The sequence below is a fragment of the Mauremys reevesii genome, unplaced genomic scaffold, assembly GCF_016161935.1.
Source record: "Mauremys reevesii isolate NIE-2019 unplaced genomic scaffold, ASM1616193v1 Contig32, whole genome shotgun sequence".
NCBI lineage: Eukaryota > Metazoa > Chordata > Testudines > Geoemydidae > Mauremys > Mauremys reevesii.
Window position 1 is genome coordinate 387,903 of NW_024100843.1, and position 24,099 is coordinate 412,001.

General features: G+C 48.7%; 1 protein-coding gene across 4 annotated transcripts in view; it reads left to right on the forward strand.

Moving 5' to 3' along the window:
- Nucleotides 1–24,099, forward strand: part of LOC120393814 (butyrophilin subfamily 1 member A1-like) — a 56,651-nt gene that overhangs the window by 22,313 nt on the left and 10,239 nt on the right. For 3 of the 4 annotated variants that reach the window (XM_039518307.1, XM_039518308.1, XM_039518309.1), the window contains 5 exons: nt 2,160–2,317; nt 5,096–5,443; nt 6,117–6,398; nt 8,016–8,132; nt 9,273–9,305. In XM_039518307.1, coding sequence (XP_039374241.1) covers nt 2,218–2,317; nt 5,096–5,443; nt 6,117–6,398; nt 8,016–8,132; nt 9,273–9,305 — 880 coding nt within the window. In that variant the 5' untranslated portion in view covers nt 2,160–2,217. Of the gene's footprint in view, nt 1–382; nt 449–2,159; nt 2,318–5,095; nt 5,444–6,116; nt 6,399–8,015; nt 8,133–9,272; nt 9,306–24,099 lie in introns of those variants that run through there. The other variant, XM_039518310.1, reaches the window with a different exon arrangement.

Consider the following 24,099-nt stretch of genomic DNA (forward strand, 5'->3'; position numbering starts at 1 on the left):
GAGCCTGTTTGGCTCAGTTCCCAGTGAAATACCAGCGGACAACCTGCCCCAAATTCTCAGTTACTGAGGGACAATTTTCACTCATTGCTTGATGTATTTGCTTTCCCAACCAACTCTCTGTACAACTTTTCATGAGTGATGTACCCAAGTATTTGGATTCTAATATCTAAACTGAATTGTTAAATTTAATCCCCTAAATTTGGGTTATTGATGATTATGTATTTCTTGTGCTTTTGACTTTTAAAACAAACTTTGTCTTTATGGATAATCTAAGCATTATACCTAGATGTACATTGTTTTCTTAACCAGTGTAAATATTATGTAACTTTTTTAACATTAGCTTTACTAAGCAACAGCTGGAAGTCCAGGGCTAAGGGTCCTTCCAGCCTCTCCTCTTCTCAAGCCCACCCAATACAGGAGGAACCCCAGGCTTCCTGCAGTGTTGCTGGTAAAAAGCCCCCCCCCCACACCCCACAGAGCAATGTTTTATTAGCTTTCTTGGCCTGCCACTGTTCACTTAGGAGAGGTCTCCATTGAGCAGACTTCTGCGATGGCCAGGTCCTCTCCTGAGTTGGTACAGTCCATTTGGATGAGGAGTTCAGACTTTCCCCTTTGGTGTATGATACTTTGCATTTATTGACACTGGATTTCATTTACTCTCCTGTTGCCCATTTCCTGCGTTGTTCAGGTCTCTCTGAAGTTCCTAACTAGGGTGACCAGACAGCAAGTGTGAAAAATCAGGACAGAGGGTGGAGGGTAATAGGAGCCTATATAAGAAAAAGACCCACAAATCAGAACTGTCCCTATAAAATGGGACATCTGGTCACCTATTCCTCACAGCCCTCTTACGGCCTGACTAACCTCAATATCTTCGTGTCACCATCATCTATCACTACCTCACCACCCCTCACCACCCCATTCCAGCTCATGAATAAGTTTATGAAAGAACACAGGACCTAGTACAGAACTTTGAGGCCCTGCTGTTAATCTTTGGCCATGATGAAAACTGACCATTTATTCCCACTGTCGCCAAGCAGGTTTCTGATCCATGACAATATTTTGCCTCTCCCCCATGACCTGATTTCTTTAGTAGCCTCTTGAGAGGGACTGCGCCAAAGGCCTTTAGAAAGTCCAAGTAAATTACATCTACTATCCCTTTTGGCACATTCAAAGAATTCTAACCAATTACTGAGCAATGAATTTTCTTTTTAGAAGCCATGACAGTTTCCCCAGCTGATTGATGTTGCTGATGCCCCTGTTCTATTACTGAGCTGCACACAAAGATAATTCCCCAGGGCTCTGCTAGGTTGTTTGATCTTGTTGGTGCCAGGAACCTGATTCCCCGGAGGGGACTTTCTCTGCCTGAGGCTTTTGCTGAGCCCTGTGGGACCAGTCCTGCTTCAGGGTGCTGCCTGAGGCCCTCAGCCAGCTGTACAGCCAGCATGCACTGACTCCAGCTGGGCCCACCCTGGGATGCCAGTCCACCCTTATGGGCTGGATTGTGACAATCCAGGGCCCCAGTTATACAGCATTCCCTGGGCCCTGCCCTTCTCCCCCATTTTCAGTGGCTGCATCAGAGACAACCCACACAAGAACTGTGTGCTAGACTGGCAAGGGCTGTGAAGACTTCCCTTTGGGCAGGCTGGAGTCTCTTTCCCAGATGGACAGGGACGGAGGCTGGGAGACCACCTCCTCCCCCTATGAGCTGCAGCTGGGTGGCAGCAGGACCCTCTGCCATGAGGAGTGGCACAGGGGGCTGCCTTGTGTGTGGTTTAAAAAAGACCCCCCAAGCCCTCTTTGTAGCACAGGGCTGCAGTTTTGAACCAGCACAGAGTTCCCTGAGCTGAGGGCACGTGTAGGCCGGGGAGCTTTCAGCCAGTAGTTCTGGAACTTGTCTAGAAATCGTTCCTTTCAGAGTGGGTTTATTCCTGTGCCAGAGCTGGAGCTGGCCTGAGTTTGGGCCAGACTGTCAGCAGAATTCAGCACTTTCTGGGTACCCAATGCGCTGAGTCCTTTGGAAAATCTGGTGTCAGCTGCAGGTGCTGGGCACCTCTGAAAGGTCTGGCCTGAATGTGGGGTTGTCACACTCCAGTGCCCAGTGGAGTCAGCGTAGTCGCACCAGCTCTGCCTATTTACCGCGCTCATGTTCTGGATTGCAGGGTCACGCTCACTGACTCACTCACCGAGGGCTTGTGTGATCGTCTGGACAGCAGGGAGATGGAGGATTCCTCGATGTGCCCCGGCTCCGTGAAGTCACTGCCGCTGCTTGGCTTCACCATTTTCCTCATTTCTCTTCACCTTCCCCGGCTGGACTCAGGTAGGATTCCTGGGGCTTTAGGGCCTAGTCTGGCTCCCACAGAAGTCAGCAGCTGTGCTGGGGAAGGCTGGGCCCTCAGTTTGAGCTCTGTCTGAGGAAACTCAGGGGTTATGAGCAGAGCAGCAAAGGTGGCAGCTGGTGGGCAGAGGTCCAAGGGAGTGTTGGGCAATAACTGTGTCTTGTGGCCTACAAGAGGTCCTCACAGCAAGTCTCCAGTTGGCAGCAGGTGGCGGCTGTGCCCAAAAATGTCCCCATGAGGCTGATTGATTTCTGGTTCAGTGGGATGTGTCCTGCCCCTAGGGGCAGTGGGGATGTATAGCTGGGTCCTGCTTGCAGGGACAATCTGTTCCATAGAATGGCCTCAACAACTAGAAACTGCCCATAGCCTGGTCCTGTCCTCAGCAACTAGAAACCTTTGTCCAGAAATGCAATGGAGAGTTTTGGGGGCCAGGAATGCGTCTGAGTGTTCACAACTCGGGGGAGAGCTGGGTAGTGGAGATACTAGGAGACACCTGGTAATAATCTTCCCACTGGCACCAGTGGGGCCAGGATTTCCCCTCTGGTGCTCTGAAGAAAAGGGCTGACTGGCTTGGAGGGAGGGTGGGAAAACAAGGAGTAGCTCCCAGGCACAGCAGGGCTTTGGTCAAACTCTGGGAGAATTTACATAAAGTTACAAAGATGATTTTCAAATGGCAAAAATTAAAAAAGCAGAAACCTGGCTGAATCAGGTTTGATTAGAAGTGGTTTGAAAAGGCCAATTATTGTTGGTGGGAAGTTTTATTTACAGGGGGGAGGATAGCTCAGTGGTTTGAGCATTGGCCTACTAAACCCAGGGTTGTGAGTTCAAACCTTGAGGGAGCCACTTAGGTATTTGGGGCAAAAATTGGTCCTGCTAGTGAAGGCAGGGGGCTGGACTCAATGACCTTTCAAGGTCCCTTCCAGTTCTAGGAGATTGGTATGTCTCCAATTATTAAAAAAAAATAATAATAATTTATTTCAACTATTTTTCAAAATTTCCTACCAATTGTTTTTTCTTTGTTTGTTTTGTCCAAAACCTGAGAAGTAACCTGACTGAGAATGTATTTTTTTACTGACAAATTTTCAGTTTTCAGACAAGTTTTATTTATGTTTTTTCAACATGAAGGGAAATTTTTGACTGAAATTGAAAATTTTCATTTTGCTCAAAAAGCCACATTTTGTCAAAAAAAGTTTTGATAAAAAAATTTCAACCACCAGTAATTTTGATAAAGTGATCAGTTACAGTCCCTCTGAGCGTTCTGCCTAACTCTGAGACATGGCTGAAAGCAGGTGGAATGTAAAGCACAATAATGATACATATTTGATATGTTATAGGAAGCCAGAAAAAAATGACAAGAAAAGAGGAGCTGATTTCTAGGAGAAGGGGGATTTTAAAATGTTTTCCTAACAGTGTAGTAAAGGTCTCAGTGAGAAGATCACCTAGGAGATGTAATTAGGCCTTAAGGAGATATTGTGCCAAATCTAAAGATGAAATTCTGCCTCTCAAGAGGTGCAGCCCAGGACAGAGCCTGGCTTTTAGCCACCTTTGCATCTCCAGGATCCTGGGCTGTTCCAGGGACTGCAACAGCCCCCAGTGTCAATTAGAGCACCCCTAGGGTTGCTCTAGCTTGCAGCAGCCTCCACAGCTGCTCTGCAGCCCTGGTATTGGCAGAACGCCAAGTGCTCCAGCCACACCATGTGACACACTTTGGTGCTCTGTGGATATAGTCAAGTATTCCAGCCCTGAGCCACTTCTGCAGAGGGGATTGCCCAACCCCCTTTACTCTGCCAGAGGAAGGTGAAAAGGCCAGAATCCATCTGTATATGATGGGCCAAGGCCACTCAGAGTCAGTGGCAGAGCTGGGAACAGGATGCAGGTGTTCGTGGCTTCTAGTCCCACACTCAGTCCCCCAGCCTCTCGGGGCTCACAGCATCACATTGCTTCCATTTATATGGCTGTCGCTATGTCTGTGCTCTGCCCTGCCTTTAAAAGTCTCTTGGGAGTAACCCTTCAGCATGCCAGACCCCCAAGGGGTCACATTTTCCAAGAGGGTAGCCACCTGGCCTCAGTGCCTCTGTGACCAGCCTCTGGGCTCTAGCTCTCCTGTTTCTCATGGTGAGCTCTGCCCAGTGACTACAGGATAGGGTGTATTACTCAGCGGGAACACAGTGCTGGGAAATCCTTGGGTTAGCACAGAGGGGCAGGGGTTAAAACACGGCTCAGAGTGGCTGAAGCCAGGGCTCCACTGAGCCATGCTGCTGTGCATCCATCTGGACACTTTCTCTCTGTCCCTTTGCCTCTGAGTGCTGAACGAAAGGTCCTGTGTGTCTGTGAACAGTGTTCTTAACACAGGCTCCCTGACACTCCTCATCCCCTGTTCTCCTGCTGCCAAACCATGCTGAGTTCCAATGTCCAACCTGCATTGGCTCCCCAGCCATTAAGTGATAATGCCCCAGCCCTGGCTCTTTCTTTTTCCTCTTCCAGACTGGATCCTGCGTTCACAGATGCAGGTTGTATTTAGTTCACTTTAATTATTCTGGTATGGAACCAGGTGGTAACATATTTCCCATATCTCATGTCGTCCATCTGTCTGGAGAGACATTTTAACCCTTGTGCATTCTGGGGGTAACAATACAGAGTCTGACAGGGAGACACACATTGCTGATAAAAATATTACAGTAAATTCCCATTTCCATTGCCATGACATATTCCTAGTTCCATGTTAGCTACAGTTTGATTTGTCCTGGTTCCTTCTACAGTGAGTTTCAAGGTGATTGGACCCGATCGCCCCATCAGGGCCCTTGTGGGAGAGGATGCTCTGTTAGCCTGTCACCTCTCTCCCAGGATGAGCGCTGAGAGCATGGAGGTGCGCTGGTTCCGATCCACGTTCTCTGCAATTGTACATCTCTATCGGGATGGGAGAGATCAGGTTGGCCAGCAGATCGCACCGTATCGAAGCAGGACGAAGCTACTGAAGGACAGTATTGCTAATGGGACTGTCTCCTTGAGGATACACAACATCACCGTCTCTGATGAAGGGACTTATAGCTGCCTCTTCCAATCACCCACCTTTCATGAAAAAGCTGTCTTGGAACTGGAGGTGGCTGGTCAGTAGCACGGGGTGTTGTTTGCCCTTCCCAGCACCAGTGAGCACTGGTCAATGGTGTGTCTCACCCCCACCCCCACGGTTCTGGTCTGCTCCGACTAGTCACCTCTCACAGGAAAGGCACCAGAGACCTAGGGAACGAGGCCGACTGCTAATGGGTTTGATGCACTCGGCTGCCAACTCCTCAGACCCCCTGGAGTAACCAATTCCATGTCCAGTTCCTCCACCCCCCAGCTGCTGGGGCATCTGTCTGAGCAAGGATCAGTCCCTGCCTATTTCCCTGACCTCTGTTCTGGGGACATGCCTCAGACGTGGCTGCTCATCCCAGGGAGCGTGACCCCTTCTCCCACAATTTTCTTGGGCACTGAGAAAGTTTGTGGAAATCTCCCAGAAGCCTCTGCTTCCAGGAGCTGATAGAAGACCTCTAGGTAGCATGGTGTGTCTATGACTTGTGAGATACCCTGAGGTCTGTGCAGCCACAGGTGGTGACTGGAGCTTTGTGTGTGATCTACCCATCACGTGGTAGATCTGTATGTAACGTCATGGCGAGTGAGGACACTGCTACACCGCTGGGCTCACACTGCCACAGTCCCGCCACTCCAGTCTGCACCAGTGCAGTTCTCTAGTGGGTCCAGGGTGTAGCAGTGACACAGGTTCACTCCATTCCCTTCCAGGTCTGGGCTCCACCCCTCACCTTTCTGTCGATGGCTATCACCATGGAGGGATCCACGTGGTGTGTGAATCGGCTGGATGGTATCCGGAGCCCCAAGTGCTGTGGAGAGACCTCAGGGGGCAGCGACTAGCCCCAACGATGGAGAAAATATCCCAGCGGGCTGACAGGCTGTTTGATACTCACATTGCTGCTGTTATAACAGACGCTTCGAACCAGAACCTGTCCTGCTCTGTCCTCAACCCCCGTCTCGGTCAAGAGAAAACAGTGAAGATGCACATAGCAGGTCCAGGACCGGCCTTAGGGAAAATGGCACCCTGGGTGACCTTGTATTTTGCCACCTTGGCACCTATGGATGCAGTGCCCCCTATTGCCCCGACCCCTGTGGGTGCCCTCCCATTGCCCCAGGCTACCACCGGCTCCCCACAGCCCCAGGGTCCCATTGCCTCTTCCCAAGAATAGAGTAAGGGAAGGAGGGAATCAGGCAGGTGTGTGTGGAGGGTGGGGAGAGATGGACCTATCTTGTGCTAGTGCAGGGAAGCTGAGAGGTGGCGCTCACTGATAAAACTGAGTGGGATTTCACGCTTCTAATCTGAGATGTATGTGTGAAACTATTTGTAAAATACACAATAACAATAATAATGAAAAAAACCCTTCTCCCCCAACCCCTCCTGCTCCCTGTTCTCCCCAGCTCCAGCTCCCCTAAACCCTTCTGCACCCCCTTCTCTTCTAAACGCTGCACTCCCATCCTGTGCCTCAACCCCTGCAGCCCTTCTGCCCAACTCCCTCCTACATTCCTTCTTTCCTAGCCTCGTACTCCCCTCCTGCACCCCAACCCCTGCACTGCGCCACCTTCTTCCCTAACTCTCTTGCGCCCCTCGTCCCCAACCACCTTCTACACTCCCTTCTCCTCTCCTATTCCCCGTCCCCTCTAAACCTTTCTGCACCCCCTTTGCAGCAAAGCCCTTCACTCCCATCCTGTGCCCAATCCCCTGCACTGTACCACCTTCACCCCTAATCTCAGCACCCCCTCCATCTCCTTCTCCCCAGCCCCCTTTGCACCCCTTCTTTCTTAGCCCCTTCACTTCCTTCCTGCACCCAGGTGGGGAAAGTGACCTGGATGCAAGGGGCAGCTGGCATTGCTGCTCCCTCTCCCCTCCAACTCCTCTCTCGCATTGCTCCTCGTTCCCCCCTTCCTCTGTGCCCCCTAGGGGGCTGTGAGGGGGCGCGAGGAGCAGCATCATGGCTCTGTGAATCCAGGTCACTGCTCCCCTGTGCTGGGTAAGGGGGGTGGGGCAGAGAGCAGCAGCTCCTGATGCCTCACAGCACAGCCCAGATGGGGCAAGTGACCTGGATGCAGGGAGCCCTGGCATTGTTCCTTGTTCTGCCCCCTCCCTAGGGGGCATGGAAGAACATTGGAGGGACAAGCTGTATCTGTGCATTGCGGCTCCCACACCATGTTCCTCCACCAGGAGGAAGCAGGAGAAATCTGGGTGTCCCCTCACATGGTGCTTCTGGGAATTTGCTGCACTCCTGTGCTGGCTGGCAGCGAGCTCCTCTGACAGTGCCCTGGGCAGTCTCCCAGGTGCCCATCCCTAAGGCCAGACATGAGCAGGTCAGAGCCCAGCACAGCCAGAGTGCTCGGCACCAGCAGAACAAAGTCTCTCACAGCAGACGGCCTATCAGCAATGTAGCCAGGGCCTAGCCAAGTTCAGTGATCAGGCTAAAGCTTGGGCTTCCCTCTTCCTCTTGGGAGAAGCCACTTCTCCGCTCTCAAAAGCCAGACCAAACATGCCTGTGAGATCCTCCCAGACCACCGCAGGATGCTGCAGACTCCCCTTAACTCCTGCTGCTGCCACATCAATTCTGTCTGGGTTCAAATCAATGCAACTTTGCCTTGCAGATGTGTTCCTCCCAAGGACCAATCCCTACCAGATGGCTCTGTCTGTGACCCTGGCTGGTGTGTTTCTTCTCATTCTCTTGGCCAGTTACTGCTTCTGGAAGCAGCACAGAGGAAAAGGTAGGGTGACAGAGGGGAAGGAATGCTGTGGGACCGGAGAGAGGGTCTCCTGAATTCAGAGAAGGCTGCCAGGGGGCTTCAGTCCTGTGCCATGAAGAGAGATTTGAGTGAAGTCACTGAGAGGGCAGGAGGGAGAGGGAATGAGCAATGGAAGAGAGGAGCTGAACTCACCCTGGGGTGGGGGGATGTCCTGGATGAGCCACGACTCTGTGTGTGAACTGAGAAGCACCAGATGTAGAGTCACCCCTTTGGGTCTCATTGTAGAATAGAATGTACCTATCCCTAGGTGCTCAGTGGGCGTTGGAGTCGCCCAGTCTGAAGCAGGAATGAGACCTAGAAAACTGGCCATGGATCTGTATTGTCACTTGTATCACACTAGCATCTGTGAGCACCAAACACACCTATTGGGAGACAGTCCTGGCCCCAATGAGTTTATAATCTAATTAGGGCAGGCACGTGAAGGGCAGGGGGGAAACTGAGGCACAAAGCAGGAAAAGGACTTGCCCAAGGATACCCTGCAAGTCAGTGGCAGAGCTGGGAATAGAGCCCAAGTCTCCTGAGACCCAGCTCATCATCCCATCCACTGCCCAAGCTACCTGCTAATGTCCCTGTACTGAACAGACCTGCTTGCAGGCAACCAGGAGCAGGAGCTATTCATCAAGGTCCCTCCCACATCCAGCAAGACTTATGGGGCTGGTGAGGCTAGTTAGACCCAAAGGGCATTGACAGCATGTAGGGCGATGGGGGATGGCACCATCCACCCCCTTTAAACATAGTCCTTGTCTACATCCAACCACTGTGTCACTGTAACCCTACCAGGATATGGAAAGCAGCACAGGTGGCTGGTGTGGATGCTGTTAGATAGGGATGAAGGCGCTTACCCCAGTAGAGCTATTGCCACTGGGGAAGGGGAGAAGCTATAACGCTATGAGGCACCTTTGTCCCAGTGTAATTGCATCCACACTAGGGGTTGTATCACTATAACTATTTGGGTAAAACATCACACCCCTAACCACCATAGCTAGATATGCTATCTGTGCACCGGGCCTTAGTAATTACAGCCCAGTGACATTCATTAACAGGAGTGATATCACTGTAAATGTGACACTGCAATCTTACATGTCACCTTCTCCCCCCTAGATGCTCAGCAAGCTGAACTGAAGAAAAAGATACGTGAGTGTCCATTACTGCTACTGTTGTTGTTAATAACGATAAATTAAAAAACAGGCTTGTGGATGTGACCCACTGTGAGTGTGTTACAGGCCCCCTGTGAGCCAGTTTACAGAGCCAGGTTCTTTAGCTGGGGCTGTAACAGCTCCTCTCCTCTGTGGAATGGGACAGGGAACCTGTGACCCGAGCACCAGTAGATTATGTACTTTCTCTATCCCAATCAATACAAACACTGGATAAGCCCCCATGATTGTGATAACTGCCCTTTTGTCCAACACACTAGGGACTGAAGTGAGAATTTCTGTGTCTGAGTTCCTGCTGATGAGTGTTACGCTCCTAGCACATAAACAGAGAAGTTAGATGCATGCTTCCAGCAAGTGCACGTATGGTTTTAACGTAACACGACGACATAGCATGGCCTCCAGAACCCCAGCACTGCTGTAGTAATTTAGATGGAATAAACATTTAAAGATGACAGCACAACCATGGCACTGTTCAACATTAAACAGAGTTAAACCCCTTTGGGGTTTGGTATCCAGAGACCTCAGCCTGCTTTGTACCATGGCAAACACACCATTAAAAATCTTGTAACCTTTCATTAAAAATACAGAAAAGAAGGAAAACAGGTAAAGCATTTGAAATGTAAAGTATTACATGAGATTTTTGTTTTTATGACATCCCCTATTCCCTTTGTCTTTAATGAAAGACTTTAGAAGGAACTCCCACCCGCACCTGTGGCTGACAGTCTCTTAGATGGTATTAAAGATGGGAATAAGTGTCCTTTTTGGAGAAAAGAGAAGTTAGTAGAGACAGGCTTGAACTGTGCAATGATCCATGTCTTGGCTAGGCTATGCCTACCCTGAGGAGAGGCGGAGGCAAACCAGCACTGTGGAGTTAACCTTACATTTTAAACTTAATAAAGGAAAACCCCCCAGAAATTTGGCAGGAACAACAGAATCATAGAATATCAGGGTTGGAAGGGACCTCAGGAGTTCATCTAGTCCAACCCCCTGCTCAAAGCAGGACCAATCCCCTACTAAATCATCCCAGCCAGGGCTTTGTCTCCTCTAAGGAAGGAGATTCCACCACCTCCCTAGGTAACCCATTCCAGTGCTTCACCACCCTCCTAGTGAAAAAGTTTTTCCTAATATCCAACCTAAATCTCCCCCACTGCAACTTGAGACCATTGCTTCTTGTTCTGTCATCTTCCACCACTGACAACAGCCTAGCTCCATCCTCTTTGGAACCCCCTTTCAGGTAGTTGAAATCTCCCCTCATTCTTCTCTTCTGCAGACTAAACAATCCCAGTTCCCTCAGCCTCTCCTCATAAGTCATGTACTCCAGCCCCTTAATCATTTTTGTTGCCCTCTGGTGAACTCTTTCCAATTTTACCACATCCTTCTTGTAGTGTGGGGACCAAAACCGGACACAGTACTCCAGATGAGGTCTCACCAATGCCAAATAGAGGAGAATGATCATGTCCCTCGATCTGTGGGCAATGCCCCTACTTATACAGCCCAAAATGCTGTTAGCCTTCTTGGCAACAAGGGCACACTGTTGACTCATATCCAGCTTCTCGTCCACTGTAACCCCTAGGTCCTTTTCTGCAGAACTGCTGCTTAGCCATTCAGCCCCTAGTCTGTAGCAGTGCATGAGATTCTTCTGTCCAAAGTGCAGGACTCTGCATTTGTCCTTGTTGAACCTCCTCAGATTTCTTTTGGCCCAATCCTCTAATTTGTCTAGGTCCTTCTGTATCCTATCCCTACCCTGCAGCATATCTACCACTCCTCTCAATTTAGTGTCATCTGCAAACTTGCTAAGGGTGCAGTCCACACCATCCTCCAGATTGTTAATGAAGATATTGAACAAAACCAGCCCCAGCACTGACCCTTGGAGCATTCCACTTGATACCGGCTGCCAGCTAGATATGGAGCCATAATAGAAAGTATGGAATAATGATAGAATAGAAAGTAACATCAAATACTCACTTAGGAGAATATTAAATCAAACAAACACATCATGGCACAATTTGAGGACTTCAGGAACTCAGCCAGAGGTTATGGGTCTATTACAGGAGTGGGTGGGTGGGTGAGGTTTTGTGGCCTGCGATGTGCAGGTCAAACTAGATGATCATGATGGTCCCTTCTGGCCTTAAAAGTCTGTGAGTTTATGGCAGAGCAGCACAACTCTTCGCCTCCTTGTCTAGGCTGGCTCTTTGCACACCGGCTGCTGGAGATGTGGTAAACAGTGAAGTGACAAAATTTGCAGGTGATACAAAATTACTCAAGAGAGTTAAGTCCAAAGCTCCCTACAAAGAATTACAAAGAGATGTCACAAAACGGGCTGACTTGGCAACAAAATGTCAGATGAAATTCAATGTTGATTAATGCAAAGTAATGCACATTGGAAAACATAATCCCAACTATACATATAAAATGATGGGGTCTAAATTAGCTGTTACCACTCAAGAAAGATCTTGGAGTCACTGTGGATAATTCTCTGAAAATATCCACTCAATGTGCAGCGGCAGTCAAAAAAGCAAACAGAATGCTGGGAATCATTAGGAAAGGGCTAGGTAAGAAGATAGAAAATATCATATTGTCTCTATATAAATCCATGGTACGCCCACTTATTGAATACTGTGTGCAGGTCTGGTCATCACATCTCAAAAAATAGATAGGGAAAAGGATAACAAAAATGATTAAGGGTATGGAACAGCTTTCATGTAAGAAGAGATTTAAAAGACTGTTCAATTTAGAAAAAAGACAAGTAAGGGGGGATATGATATAAATCAGTAAAATCATGAGTGATTAGGGAAGTGTTATTTACCTTTTCAGACAACATAAGAACCAGGAGTTACCAGGTAAAATTATTAGGCAGCAGGTTTAACCCAAACAAAAGGAAGTTCTTCTTCAAACAATACAGAGTCAACCTGTGGAACTTGTTGCCATGGGATGTTGTGAAGGCCAAAAATATAAGTGGGTTCAAAAAAGAATTAGATAAGTTCCTGGAGGACAGGTTCATCAATGGCCAAGATGGTCAGGGATTCAACCCCATGCTCTGGGTGTCCCTAAACCTCTGGCTGCCAGAAACTGGGACTGGGCAGGGGATGAATCACTTGGTAATTGACCTGTTCTGTTCGTTCCCTCTAAAGCCTCTGGCACTGACCACTGTTGGAAGACACGACACTGGACTAGCTGGACCACTGGTCTGGCCATTCATAAGGGTAGGGGGAGAGATAGCTCAGTGGTCTGAGCATTGGCATGCTAAACCCAGGGTTCAATCCTTGAGGAGGTCATTTGGGGATCAGTCCTGCTTTGAGCAGAGGGTTGGACTAGATGATCTTCTGAGGTCCCTTCCAACCCTAATAATCTGTGTTTCTATGTGCTCAGGCCCCAGATCACACACTGACAGAGCCTTCAAGCAGGACCAGGAGTCCCCTCACACTTACAATGCAAACTTGTCATTTTAACACAGTCTCCAGTACCCCACAGTCAGCACTGCCTGACATGAGCCTATGCATGACAACAAGTAGTTCCAACTGGCTCAGGCCAGATCCTCTGAAAGGTGCAGTCCACCACTGCTAGGGGCAGTAACATCTTGTATTCTCTTGATGAACTAGCAATTGGCTGAGCCCTCAAGGGTTAACTCATTGTTGTTAATGTAGCCTCACAATCTACAAGGCAGAAGGAATGAAGGGAAGAGAGACAGCATGGCAGAGACACACTCTGTGTGTGTGTGTGAGTGAGGGAGAGAGAGAGAGAGATGTGCATTTCCCCTTTAAGTAGCTGATCCCTGTCTGAAGGACACTGCCTTGTTAATTAGATCAGCAAGCTGAGATCCACCTCAGCTGCTGCCAGGAAGCTCCCTCCAGGACTGTTGTGTGTTCCCCCTGCTGTATATGGAGATTGGGTAAGCGAGTGCAGGAGCGGGGGGGAGGGGATTCCCTTACATTAGCCCCTTCCCCCCTCACCCCGCCAGCAAGCAGGAGGCTTGGGGAGCAGCTCCAAGGCAGAGGGCAGGAGCAGCACACTGCAGTGCAGGGCCCCCCAGAGAGGGGGGGCAAGTGGGGCAATTTGCCCCAGGCCCCGGGCTCCACAGGGGCCCCCAAGATAACGGCCGAGGCTCCCTCCCCGGCCCCGGCCTGACCCCGCCTCTGCCCCTCCCCCGGAGCCTCAGCGCATCCAGCAGCGTCCCTGGACAGCGGGGGAGCGTGGCTCCGGCAGGGATCCTGAGCCCCTCCCCGCTCAGAGCCGCGTGGTGAGGGGGCGGGGCTGCGAGCTCCAGGCTGAGCTCAGCTCCCTCCTTCGGCCCGGAGCTCGCCGCCCCGCCCCCTCACCACGCGGCTCTGAGCGGGGCGGAGCTCAGGGGCCCTGCTGGAGCTGCCCTGCCGCTGTTCAGGGACGGTCCTGGATGAGCTGAGGCTCCAGGTGAGGGGGGAGCCTGGGGTAAGTGGCTGGGGCTGGGGTAGGATAAGGGGCAGGAAGTCCTGGGGACAGTCAGGGGATAGGGAAGGGGCAGAGGTTGGGGGTTGCTCAGGGGACAGGGAATGGGGTGGATTGTGGGCGTTTTCGGGTCTGTCAGGACTCAGTGGGGGGGTGGATAGTGGTCCAGGCAGTCAGGGGACAGGGAGCAGGGGTGGGGTCCCGGGGTGGTGGTTGGGGTGGGGTCTCTGGGGGATGGTGAGGGGACAAGGAGCAGGATGGGTCGGGGATTCTGAGAGGGGTGGGCAGTTGGGGGGCAGGAAGTGGGTGGGGGTCGGATAGGGGGCAAGGCCAGGCTGTTTAGGAGGCACAGCCTTCCCTACCCTAAAGCTCATTCAGCAGTTTGAGGCTTGCAGAAGAGCCGAGCTGTTAGCTTTTCCATTAGGGCTCCCATCCCTTTCACTTCTCAAATGCTGAGTTATAGTCTGTATTTAATTTCAGTGCCATAGGGAGATTCATGTCAGGGGAGGGCAGCTTCATTAAAATTAGCCACTGGGGGAGGGATCACATGAGAAGACCAATATCCTTCCCAACCCTACCAAGGGAGATCCCCCTCCCCTGCATTGCCTGAGGCTTCAGAGGGGTTAATTCAGTGGGGTTCTCAAACTTTTATACTGGTGACCCCTTTCACATAGCAAACTTCTGAGTGTGACCCTCCCCTTATAAATTAAAAACACTTTTTAATATATTTAACACTATTATAAATGCTGGAGACAAAGCGGGATTTGAGGTGGAGGCTGACAGCTCGCGACCCCCAGTAATAACCTCGTGAACCCTGAGGGGTCCTGACCCCCAGTTTGAGAACCCCTGTGTTAATTTAATTTTAGCACCCTGTGTCCATTCACATGCATGTGCTATTTTGAGCATTTCAGTTTTCACAACATAGGCTCATCCCAGATTCTGGAACAAGCCCAAATGCTCAGTTCGTGGTGTATGTAGATAAGCTATAACTAAAGACAAACCCACAGTAACCGTCTCCAGTTTGTGAGGGACCCCATGGAGCCAGTCTCTAGGAAACAGATAAGTGCATGGAGGTTAAGTCCATTAATGGCTATTAGCCAGGATGGGTAAGGAATGGTGTCCCTAGCCTTTGTTTGTCAGAGGGAGGAGACGGACGGCAGGAGAGAGATCATTTGATCATTGCCTGTTAGGTTCACTCCCTCTGGGGCACCGGGCATTGGCCATTGTCGGTAGACAGATACTGGGCTGGATGGACCTTTGGTCTGACCCGGTATGGCTGTTCTTATGTTCTAATCTAAATTAACCCAAAGTTATGGAGATAGATATGAGTCAAGGAAGCCAGCAGAGTATCAGAAACCTGGAAAAATCTCTGACTGGATGGGCTCAGGCATTTGGTCACAAGCTGAGGTGGTTCTGGATTTTTTTAAGCATTTTTTTTTATTGTTTCTTTAAACAATCAAACACTGGAAGCAGCAAATATTTGGCTACGCACTTCTGAAACCCCAAATCATATTCAGGTTTTGGCAGACTAATTTCAGCTTTTCAATTAAAAAAAAAACAAATTTTGAAAGAAAGCAGACATTGTCCGTGATTTTTTTCTGCTTTTTAAAAACCCCTAGTTTTTGATCCAGAAAAAGTTTTGACTGAAAATATTTGTCCAACCCTTTTAATGAGCTTTAGTGCCTTTTAGCACTAGCTGATGCTGAGAACCAGTGATACCTTGTAAAGAAGTTTTCTCAAAACTGGGTTTGTGCCGAGATGCAGGTTTATTTTTCCCAAGGCCGCCCGTGGGTGCGGAGTAAGTGGGGCAATTTGCGCCGGGCCCCACAGGGGCCCCCACGAGAATATAGTATTGCAATTTTTTTATGGAAGGGGCCCCTGAAATTGCTTTGCCCCAGGCCCCCTGAATCCTCTGGGCAGCCCTGCTGCAGTGGGGGGAGGGACAGCTGAACTGCCGGCAATTGCTAGCCTGCTGGGCAGCTGCTGCACAGGGAACTTAGGGGAGCGGGGAGCTGATAGGGGGCTGCTGGTCCACCCTGATTCCAAGCCCCCACCAGCTAGCTGCAATGGGCTGTTCTTCCTGCAAGCAGTGGACAAAGCAGATGCCTGCCAAACGAGTTATAAGGGAGCATTGCACAACTTTAAACGAGCATGTTCCCTAATTGATCAGCAATGTAACAACAAAACAACGTTAACCGGTATGACTTTAAGTGAGGAGATACTGTAAGACAAAGGGTGGGAGGAAGGAAGTATCATTCTTCTTTGAGTAGTGTCCCTGTGGGTGCTCCACTGCAGGTGTATTTCATAGATTCATAGATTCATAGACTCTAGGACTGGAAGGGACCTCGAGAGGTCATCGAGTCCAGTCCCTGCCCTCATGGCACGACCAAATACTGTCTAGACCATCCCTGATAGACATTTATCTAACTTACTCTTAAATATCTCAGAGATGGAGATTCCACAACCTCCCTAGGCAATTTATTCCAGTGTTTAACTACCCTGACAGTTAGGAACTTTTCCCTAATGTCCAACCTAAACCTCCCTTGCTGCAGTTTAAGCCCATTGCTTCTTGTTCTATCCTTAGAGGCTAAGGTGAACAAGTTTTCTCCCTCCTCCTGATGACACCCTTTTAGATACCTGAAAACTGCTATCATGTCCCCTCTCAGTCTTCTCTTTTCCAAACTAAACAAACCCAATTCTTTCAGCCTTCCTTCGTAGGTCATGTTCTCAAGACCTTTAATCATTCTTGTTGCTCTTCTCTGGACCCTCTCCAATTTCTCCACATCTTTCTTGAAATGCGGTGCCCAGAACTGGACACAATACTCCAGCTGAGGCCTAACCAGCGCAGAGTAGAGCGGAAGAATGACTTCTCGTCTCTTGCTCACAACACACCTGTTAATGCATCCCAGAATCACGTTTGCTTTTTTTTGCAACAGCATCACACTGTTGATTCATATTTAGTTTGTGGTCCACTATAACCCCGAGATCCCTTTCTGCCGTACTCCTTCTTAGACAGTCTCTTCCCATTCTGTGTGTGTGAAACTGATTGTTCCTTCCTAAGTGGAGCACTTTGCATTTCTCTTTATTAAACTTCATCCTGTTTACCTCAGAGCATTTCTCCAATTTGTCTAGATCATTTTGAATTATGAACCTATCCTCCAAAGCAGTTGCAATCCCTTCCAGTTTGGTATAATCTGCAAACTTAATAAGCGTATTTTCTATGCCAACATCTAAGTCGTTGATAAAGATATTGAACAGAGCCAGTCCCAAAACAGACCCCTGCGGAACCCCACTTGTTATACCTTTCCAGCAGAATTGGGAGCCATTAATAACTACTCCTTGAGTACGGTTATCCAGCCAGTTATGCACCCACCTTATAGTAGCCCCATCTAAATTGTATTTGCCTAGTTTATCAATAAGAATATCATGTGAGACCATATCAAATGGCTTACTAAAGTCTAGGTATGCCACATCCACCGCTTCTCCGTTATCCACAAGACTCATTATCCTAGCAAAGAAAGCTATCAGATTGGTTTGACACGATTTGTTCTTTACAAATCCATGCTGGCTATTCCCTATCACCTTACCACCCTCCAAGTGTTTGCAGATGATTTCCTTAATTACTTGCTCCATTATCTTCCCTGGCACAGAAGTTAAACTAACTGGTCTATAGAATCATAGAATTTTAGGGTTGGAAAGGACCTCAGGAGGTCATCTAGTCCTACCCTCTGCTCAAAGCAGGACCAAACCCAACTAAATCATCCCAGCCAGGGCTTTGTCAAGCCTGACCTTAAAAACCTCTAAGGAAGGAGATTCCACCACCTCCCTAGGTAACACATTCCAGTTCCTCACCACCCTACTAGTGAAAAAGTTTTTCCTAATGTCCAACCTAAACCTCCCCCTCTGCAACATGAGACCATTACTCCTTGTTCTGTCATCTGCTACCACTGAGAACAGTCTAGATCCATCCTCCTTGTAACCCCCTTTCAGGTAGTTGAAAGCAGCTATCAAATCCCCCCTCATTCTTCTCTTCTGCAGGCTAAACAATCCCAGTTCCCTCAGCCTCTCCTCATAAGTCATGTGCTCCAGCCCCCTAATCATTTTTGTTGCCCTCTGCTGGACTCTCTCCAATTTATCCACATCCTTCTTGTAGTGTGGGGCCCAAAACTGGACACAGTACTCCAAATGAGGTCTCACCAGTGCTGAATAGAGGGGAATGATCACATCCCTTGATCTGCTGGAAATGCCCCTAATTATACAACCCAAAATGCCATTAGCCTTCTTGGCAACAAGGGCACACTGTTGACTCATATTCAGCTTTTCGTTCACCGTAACCCCTAGGTCCTTTTCTGCAGAACTGCTGCCCAGCCATTCGGTCCCTAGTCTGTAGCAGTGCATGGGATTCTTCCACCCTAAGTGCAGGACTCTGCACTTGTCCTTGTTGAACCTCATCATATTTCTTTTGGCCCAATCCTCTAATTTGTGTAGGTCCCTCTGTATCCTATCTCTACCCTCCAGCATATCAACCACTCCTCCCAGTTTAGTGTCATCTGCAAACTTGCTAAGGGTGCAGTCCTCACCATCCTCCAGATCGTTAATGAAGATATTGAACAAAACCGGCCCCAGCACGGACCCTTGGGGCACTCCACTTGATACCGGCTGCCAACTAGACATGGAACCATTAATCACTACCCGTTGAGCCCGATCATCTAGCCAGTTTTCTATCCACCTTACCGTCCATTCATCCAGCCCATACTTCTTTAACTTTCTGACAAGAATACTGTGGGAGACTATATCAAAAGCTTTGCTAAAGTCCAGTAATAGCACATCCACTGCTTTCCCCTCATCCACAGAGCCGGTTATCTCATCATAGAAGGCAATTAGGTTAGTCAGGCATGACTTGCCCTTGTAGTTTCCTGGGTTGTTTTTATTTCCCTTTTTATAGATGGGCACTATATTTGCCCTTTTCCAGTCTTCTGGAATCTCTCCCGTCTCCCATGATTTTCCAAAGATAATAGCTAGAGGCTCACATACCTCCTCTGTTAGCTCCTTGAGTATTCTAGGATGCATTTCATCAGGCCCTGGTGACTTGCAGGCATCTAACTTTTCTAAGTGATTTTTAACTTGTTCTTTTTTGATTTTATCTTCTAAACCTACCCCCTTCCCATTAGCATTCACTATGTTAGGCATTCCTTCAGACTTCTCGGTGAAGACCGAAACAAATCAGTTATTAAGCATCTCTGCCACTTCCAAGTTTCCTGTTACTGTTTCTCCTTCCTCACTGAGCAGTGGGCCTACCCTGTCCTTGGTCTTCCTTTTGCTTCTAATGTATTGATAAAAAGTCTTCTTGTTTCCCTTTATTCCCATAGCTAGTTTAAACACATTTTATGTCTTTGCCTTTCTAATCTTGCCCCTGCATTCCTGTGTTGTTTGCCTATATTCATCCTTTGTAATCTGTCCTAGTTTCCATTTTTATATGACTCCTTTTTATTTTTTAGATCATGCAAGATCTGGTGGTTAAGCCAAGCTGGTCTTTTGCCACATTTTCTATCTTTCCTACCCAGCGAAATAGCTTGCTTTTGGGCACTTAATAGTATCCCTTTGAAAAATTGCCAACTCTCCTCAGTTGTTTTTCCCCTCAGTTTTGATTCCCATGGGACCTTACCTATCAGCTCTCTGAGCTTACCAAAATCCGCCTTCCTGAAATCCATTGTCTCTATTTTGCTGTACTCCCTTCTACCCTTCCTTAGAATTGCAAACTCTATGATTTCATGATCACTTTCACCCAAGCTGCCTTCTACTTTCAAATTCTCTATGAGTTCCTCCCTATTTGTTAAAATCAAGTCTAGAACAGCTTCCCCCCAGTAGCTTTTTCAACCTTCTGAAATAAAAAGTTGTCTGCAATGCAGTCCAAGAACTTATTGGATAGTCTGTGTCCCACGGTGTTATTTCCCCAACATATATCTGGATAGTTGGAGTCCCCCAACACCACCAAAACTTGGGCTTCGGATGATTTTGTTAGTTGTTTAAAAAAAGCCTCATCCACCTCATCCACCTGGTTAGGTGGCCTGTAGTAGACTCCTAGCACGACATCACCCTTGTTTTTTACCCCTTTTAGCCTAACACAGAGACTCTCAACACTTCCGTCTCCTATGTCCATCTTCACCTCAGTCCAAGTGTGTACATTTTTAATATATAAGGCAACATCTCCTCCCTTTTTCCCCTGTCTATCCTTCCTGAGCAAGCTGTACCCATCCACACCAACATTCCAATCATGTGTATTATCCCACCAAGTTTCAGTGATGCCAACAATGTCACAGTTGTATTTATTTATTAGCACTTCCAGTTCTTCTTGCTTATTACCAGTACTTCCTGCATTTGTATATAGGCATCTAAGATACTGGTTTGATCTTGCCTCACAGTTTTGCCCTGACCCTCCTTTCTCTCTGCCATTATAGCCCACGCTCCCTCTTGTTTCCGACCCATCTCCCAGGTCTCCATGTTCCCCACTTACCTGTGGGCTTTGCTCACCTGTCCCCATCGAACCTAGTTTAAAGCCCTCCTCACTAGGTTAGCCAGTCTGTGTCCAAATAGGGTCTTTCCTCCTCAAAAGGTGAACGCCATCTCTGCCTAGCAGTCCTTCGTCAAAGCATCCCGTGGGCAAGGAAGCCAAAGCCCTCCTGATGACACCATCTTTGCAGCCAGGCATTCACCTCCATGATGCATCCTTCTCTGCCCGGGCCCCTACCTTTGACAGAAAGAATTGAAGAGAATACCACCTGCGCTCCAAACTCCTTCACCCGTACTCCCAGAGCCCTGTAGTCACTCTTGATCTGCTCAGTGTCACACCTCGCAGTATCATTTGTGCCCACATGGATGAGTAGCATGGGGTAGTAGTCAGAGAGCTGGATAATCCTCGACAATGCCTCCGTAACATCTCGGATACGGGCCCCCGGCAGGCAGCATACCTCCCGAGATGAACTGTCAGGGTAACAGATGGGCACCTCCGTCCCCCTCAACAGAGAGTCTCCGACCACCACTACCCTACGTTTACTATTCACAGTGGTGGCAGCAGACCTCCCAGCCTTAGGGGTACGAGGCTTCTCCTCCTGTACCAAGAAGAGCATAACGGTTACCTATTACCACGGCGGGAGGGTTCGGAGCAGGGGTGGAGCACTGCCCGCTGCCAGAAGTAACCAGCTGCCAGTGTCCACCCTGAGCCATCTCCTCCTCCACCAGTGGTGTGTCAGCAGTCCTGCGTACTGGGACAGCTACCTCAGCTGTCTCCACATGGACACTGTCCAGAAATTGCTCGTGGATTCGGATGCTCCTCAGCCTAGCCACCTCCTCCTGTAGCTCCCCCACCTGCTGCCTGAGAGATTCCACCAGTAGGCACCTTTCACATTGTATGCCCCCCCAGCCTGGATATCAGTAAGTGGAAATTGCAAGTTATAGTCCCTGCAAAACCACACCAGGATCTGGGTAGAAGCATCCATGCTCAGGTGCTCTCTGTGGCTACAGGCGCAGGTGGAGGAGACAGAAGCAGTGCTGGAACAGGTGTTGTGGGTCTTCCTAACCATCGTAAGCCTCCCTCTCAAACTCCCCTGTCTGAAGCTCCCTGTCCACTCTGCTCCCCTGGTCGCTCTGCCTCCGGCTTTTAAAGCCTGCTTGCCCAGGTCAGTCCCACCCCCTCGTGAGTCACACTGGGGAAGGCCAATCAAAGGCAATCAAGGGAACAAGATCAGGCACTCAGTCCCAACTGCCACAGCTGCTGTAACTGAAACTGAAGTCACCTGAAATCAGAATCACAATTAAAATTCAAACAGTCGAGCACACTCACTCACACCAATGGCTAGTACTCTGACCTGGAAACCTGTTCAGCAGCGGTATCTCTTGCTCTCCCTCTCAACGTACCCTGTCTGCAGCTCCCTATCCGCTTTGTGCCCCCTATGCCTCAGGTCAGAGATTTTAGGTAGCAGTGTCCATTCAGCCCCCACAGTCACTGTCCCTGTCTCGTGTCCTGCATTAGGGCTCTATAGCGTTGCACAGGCAAACTGCCCTCAGCTCCATCTCAACCGCCTTGACCTGAGATGGAGCCTCAGCAGCCTCCGATTTGAGAATACCTCATGTGTATTTTACTTTCTGTTTTGAGTTATCAGAGTTCATTCATTGCATTTCAGTCAGTTAGTGTTAATACTCCCCTTCTGTTCCCTTTTCTCCAAAAAAAAGGACAATAAAACAATCCCCCCCTCTTTATTTTGTTATAAGACTAGCGAACTCCCTGTCCGCAGTTCTTTCTTGTCTCCTCCCTCTGAGGAAGTGAAACCTGGACAAAGTATGCCTGGCTCTTCCAGGTTTAAATGTTGCTTCTCCTACCGTGAAGCAATTCCAGTCGGTGATGTACATTCCCACTGCATTCGCTGTCTTGGAGAGTCACACGTGCCTAAAAAGTGAACTTTCTGCCTGAAATTAATATCAAGGGCTAGGAATAACCTTGAACTAAAACTATGACTACTAATGATGGAAAGTTCACTCGGCTCAGCCTGTGACCCTGGCCCCTGGGACACACACCCCACCCACCCCCATACAACAGTCTCCAAAGTGGCCGAATCCACCTAATTTCTCGGCTCAACACTCTATGGCAGCTTTGAAGAGGAAATTTTTGGATTCCTCTCAAAAAGCCACAAAAAAGCAGGCTACAAGTCATTGGGTAGAGAATCTACCACAAAGACATGAGCCTCAACAAGATCAACCACCTTGGTACTGACTGATCTACAACTGGGTACCCACGAGACAACTGGCTCCTTGGGTACTGGTACCATCAGTAAGCCTAAAACCCAATGGGCACAGGCTATGGGAGTTCGGTACCATTGGGGCAGGGGAAAGGGGTGGTAAAGAGAGAACCAGCTCCTCTAGCTCATCTCTGATATAGTGCTCTAGGGCCTTGATACCACTACTTTGACTCTGCCGAAGACCAGAACAGCACTACTGGCCATTTATCAGAGTGCAAAAGTCTCCCACTACTGTCAGCTTCTTCTACATCAGCCATTCCACTCAGCTTACCTCAGTGGTACCACCTGCTATTCTGGTATCACAGGAATTTCATTTTCCTAAAGACTTGCTGGTTTCAGAGATGCCTGAGTCGCCCTGATTCGGCACAGACACGTTCTTGGTCCTGACCACATCTCGGTGCCCAGACATATATGCAGTACCAGTGGAGTCTCCCACAGCATCCATGACAGCTCCACTTCTTCCGAGTGACGATGAGGAGGATGAAGATGAAGATGACAAATTCTCCTCAGTCTCCTTGGAAGGCTCTCTGTCCCACCCAGAAATCTCTGCAGAACCATCTTACCACCATGAGAGACATGATCCCTGCAGTTGGTACGGACACCCTTGGGTGCACCCATCAATGCCCTTTTCACTCCCTCAGTGACCATACGGGGACCCGTGGGCAGCCTACAGACTCCAGTTCTTGAGGGCCCCTAGTGTTGCTCATCAGGATAGGACAAGGCTGTAAATCAACATAGACTCATAGACTCATAGATTTTAAGGTCAGAAGGAACCATTATGATCATCTAGTCTGACCTCCTGTATAATTCAGGCCACAGAATCTCACCCATCCACTTCTATAACAAACCCCTAACCTATGTCTGAGTTACTGAAGTCCTCAAATTGTAGTTTGAAGACCTCAAGCTGCAGGGTTAAAGTCTCTTTTACCTGTAAAGGGTTAACAAGCTCAGTAACCTGACGAACACCTGACCAGAGGACCAATCAAGGGACAGGATAATTTCAAATCTCTGTGGAGGGAAGTCTTCGTCTGTGTTCCTTGTTGGCTCTGTGTTCTCTCTTTGGCTTTAAGAGAGGCCAGACATATCTCCAAGTTTTCCTGAAGTATTTTCTTCTATTCAGTCTAGTGAGTATTAGAAAAGCGGACTAGTCTTATAATTTAATTTCTACATTTGCAATTGTGTGTTTGCTGAAGAATTCTTTATTTCTGTTTGCTGTTACTTTGATTATTCTGAGAAAGGAGGGGAGGAAAGCCTCTCCAGTTCTTATAAGTTAGACCCTGTAAATTTTTCCATCCTGGTATTACAGAGATAGTGTACTTTCTTTCTTTCTTTTAATAAAATATTTTCTTTTAGAACTTGATTGATTTCTTCCCTTGTGTGGATTTTCAGGGGAAGGGGAGGGGGGGAAAGTGAATCCCTCTTTGTTTTGATTCAAGGAATTTGAATCCAGGTATCTCTCCTAAGCACTAGGAGAGGGGAGGGGGGAAATGGGTTGTTTCCCTTTGTGTTGAGATTCAAGTTTGAATCTGTGTTCCCCAGGGAAAGTTTTGGGGGAACAGG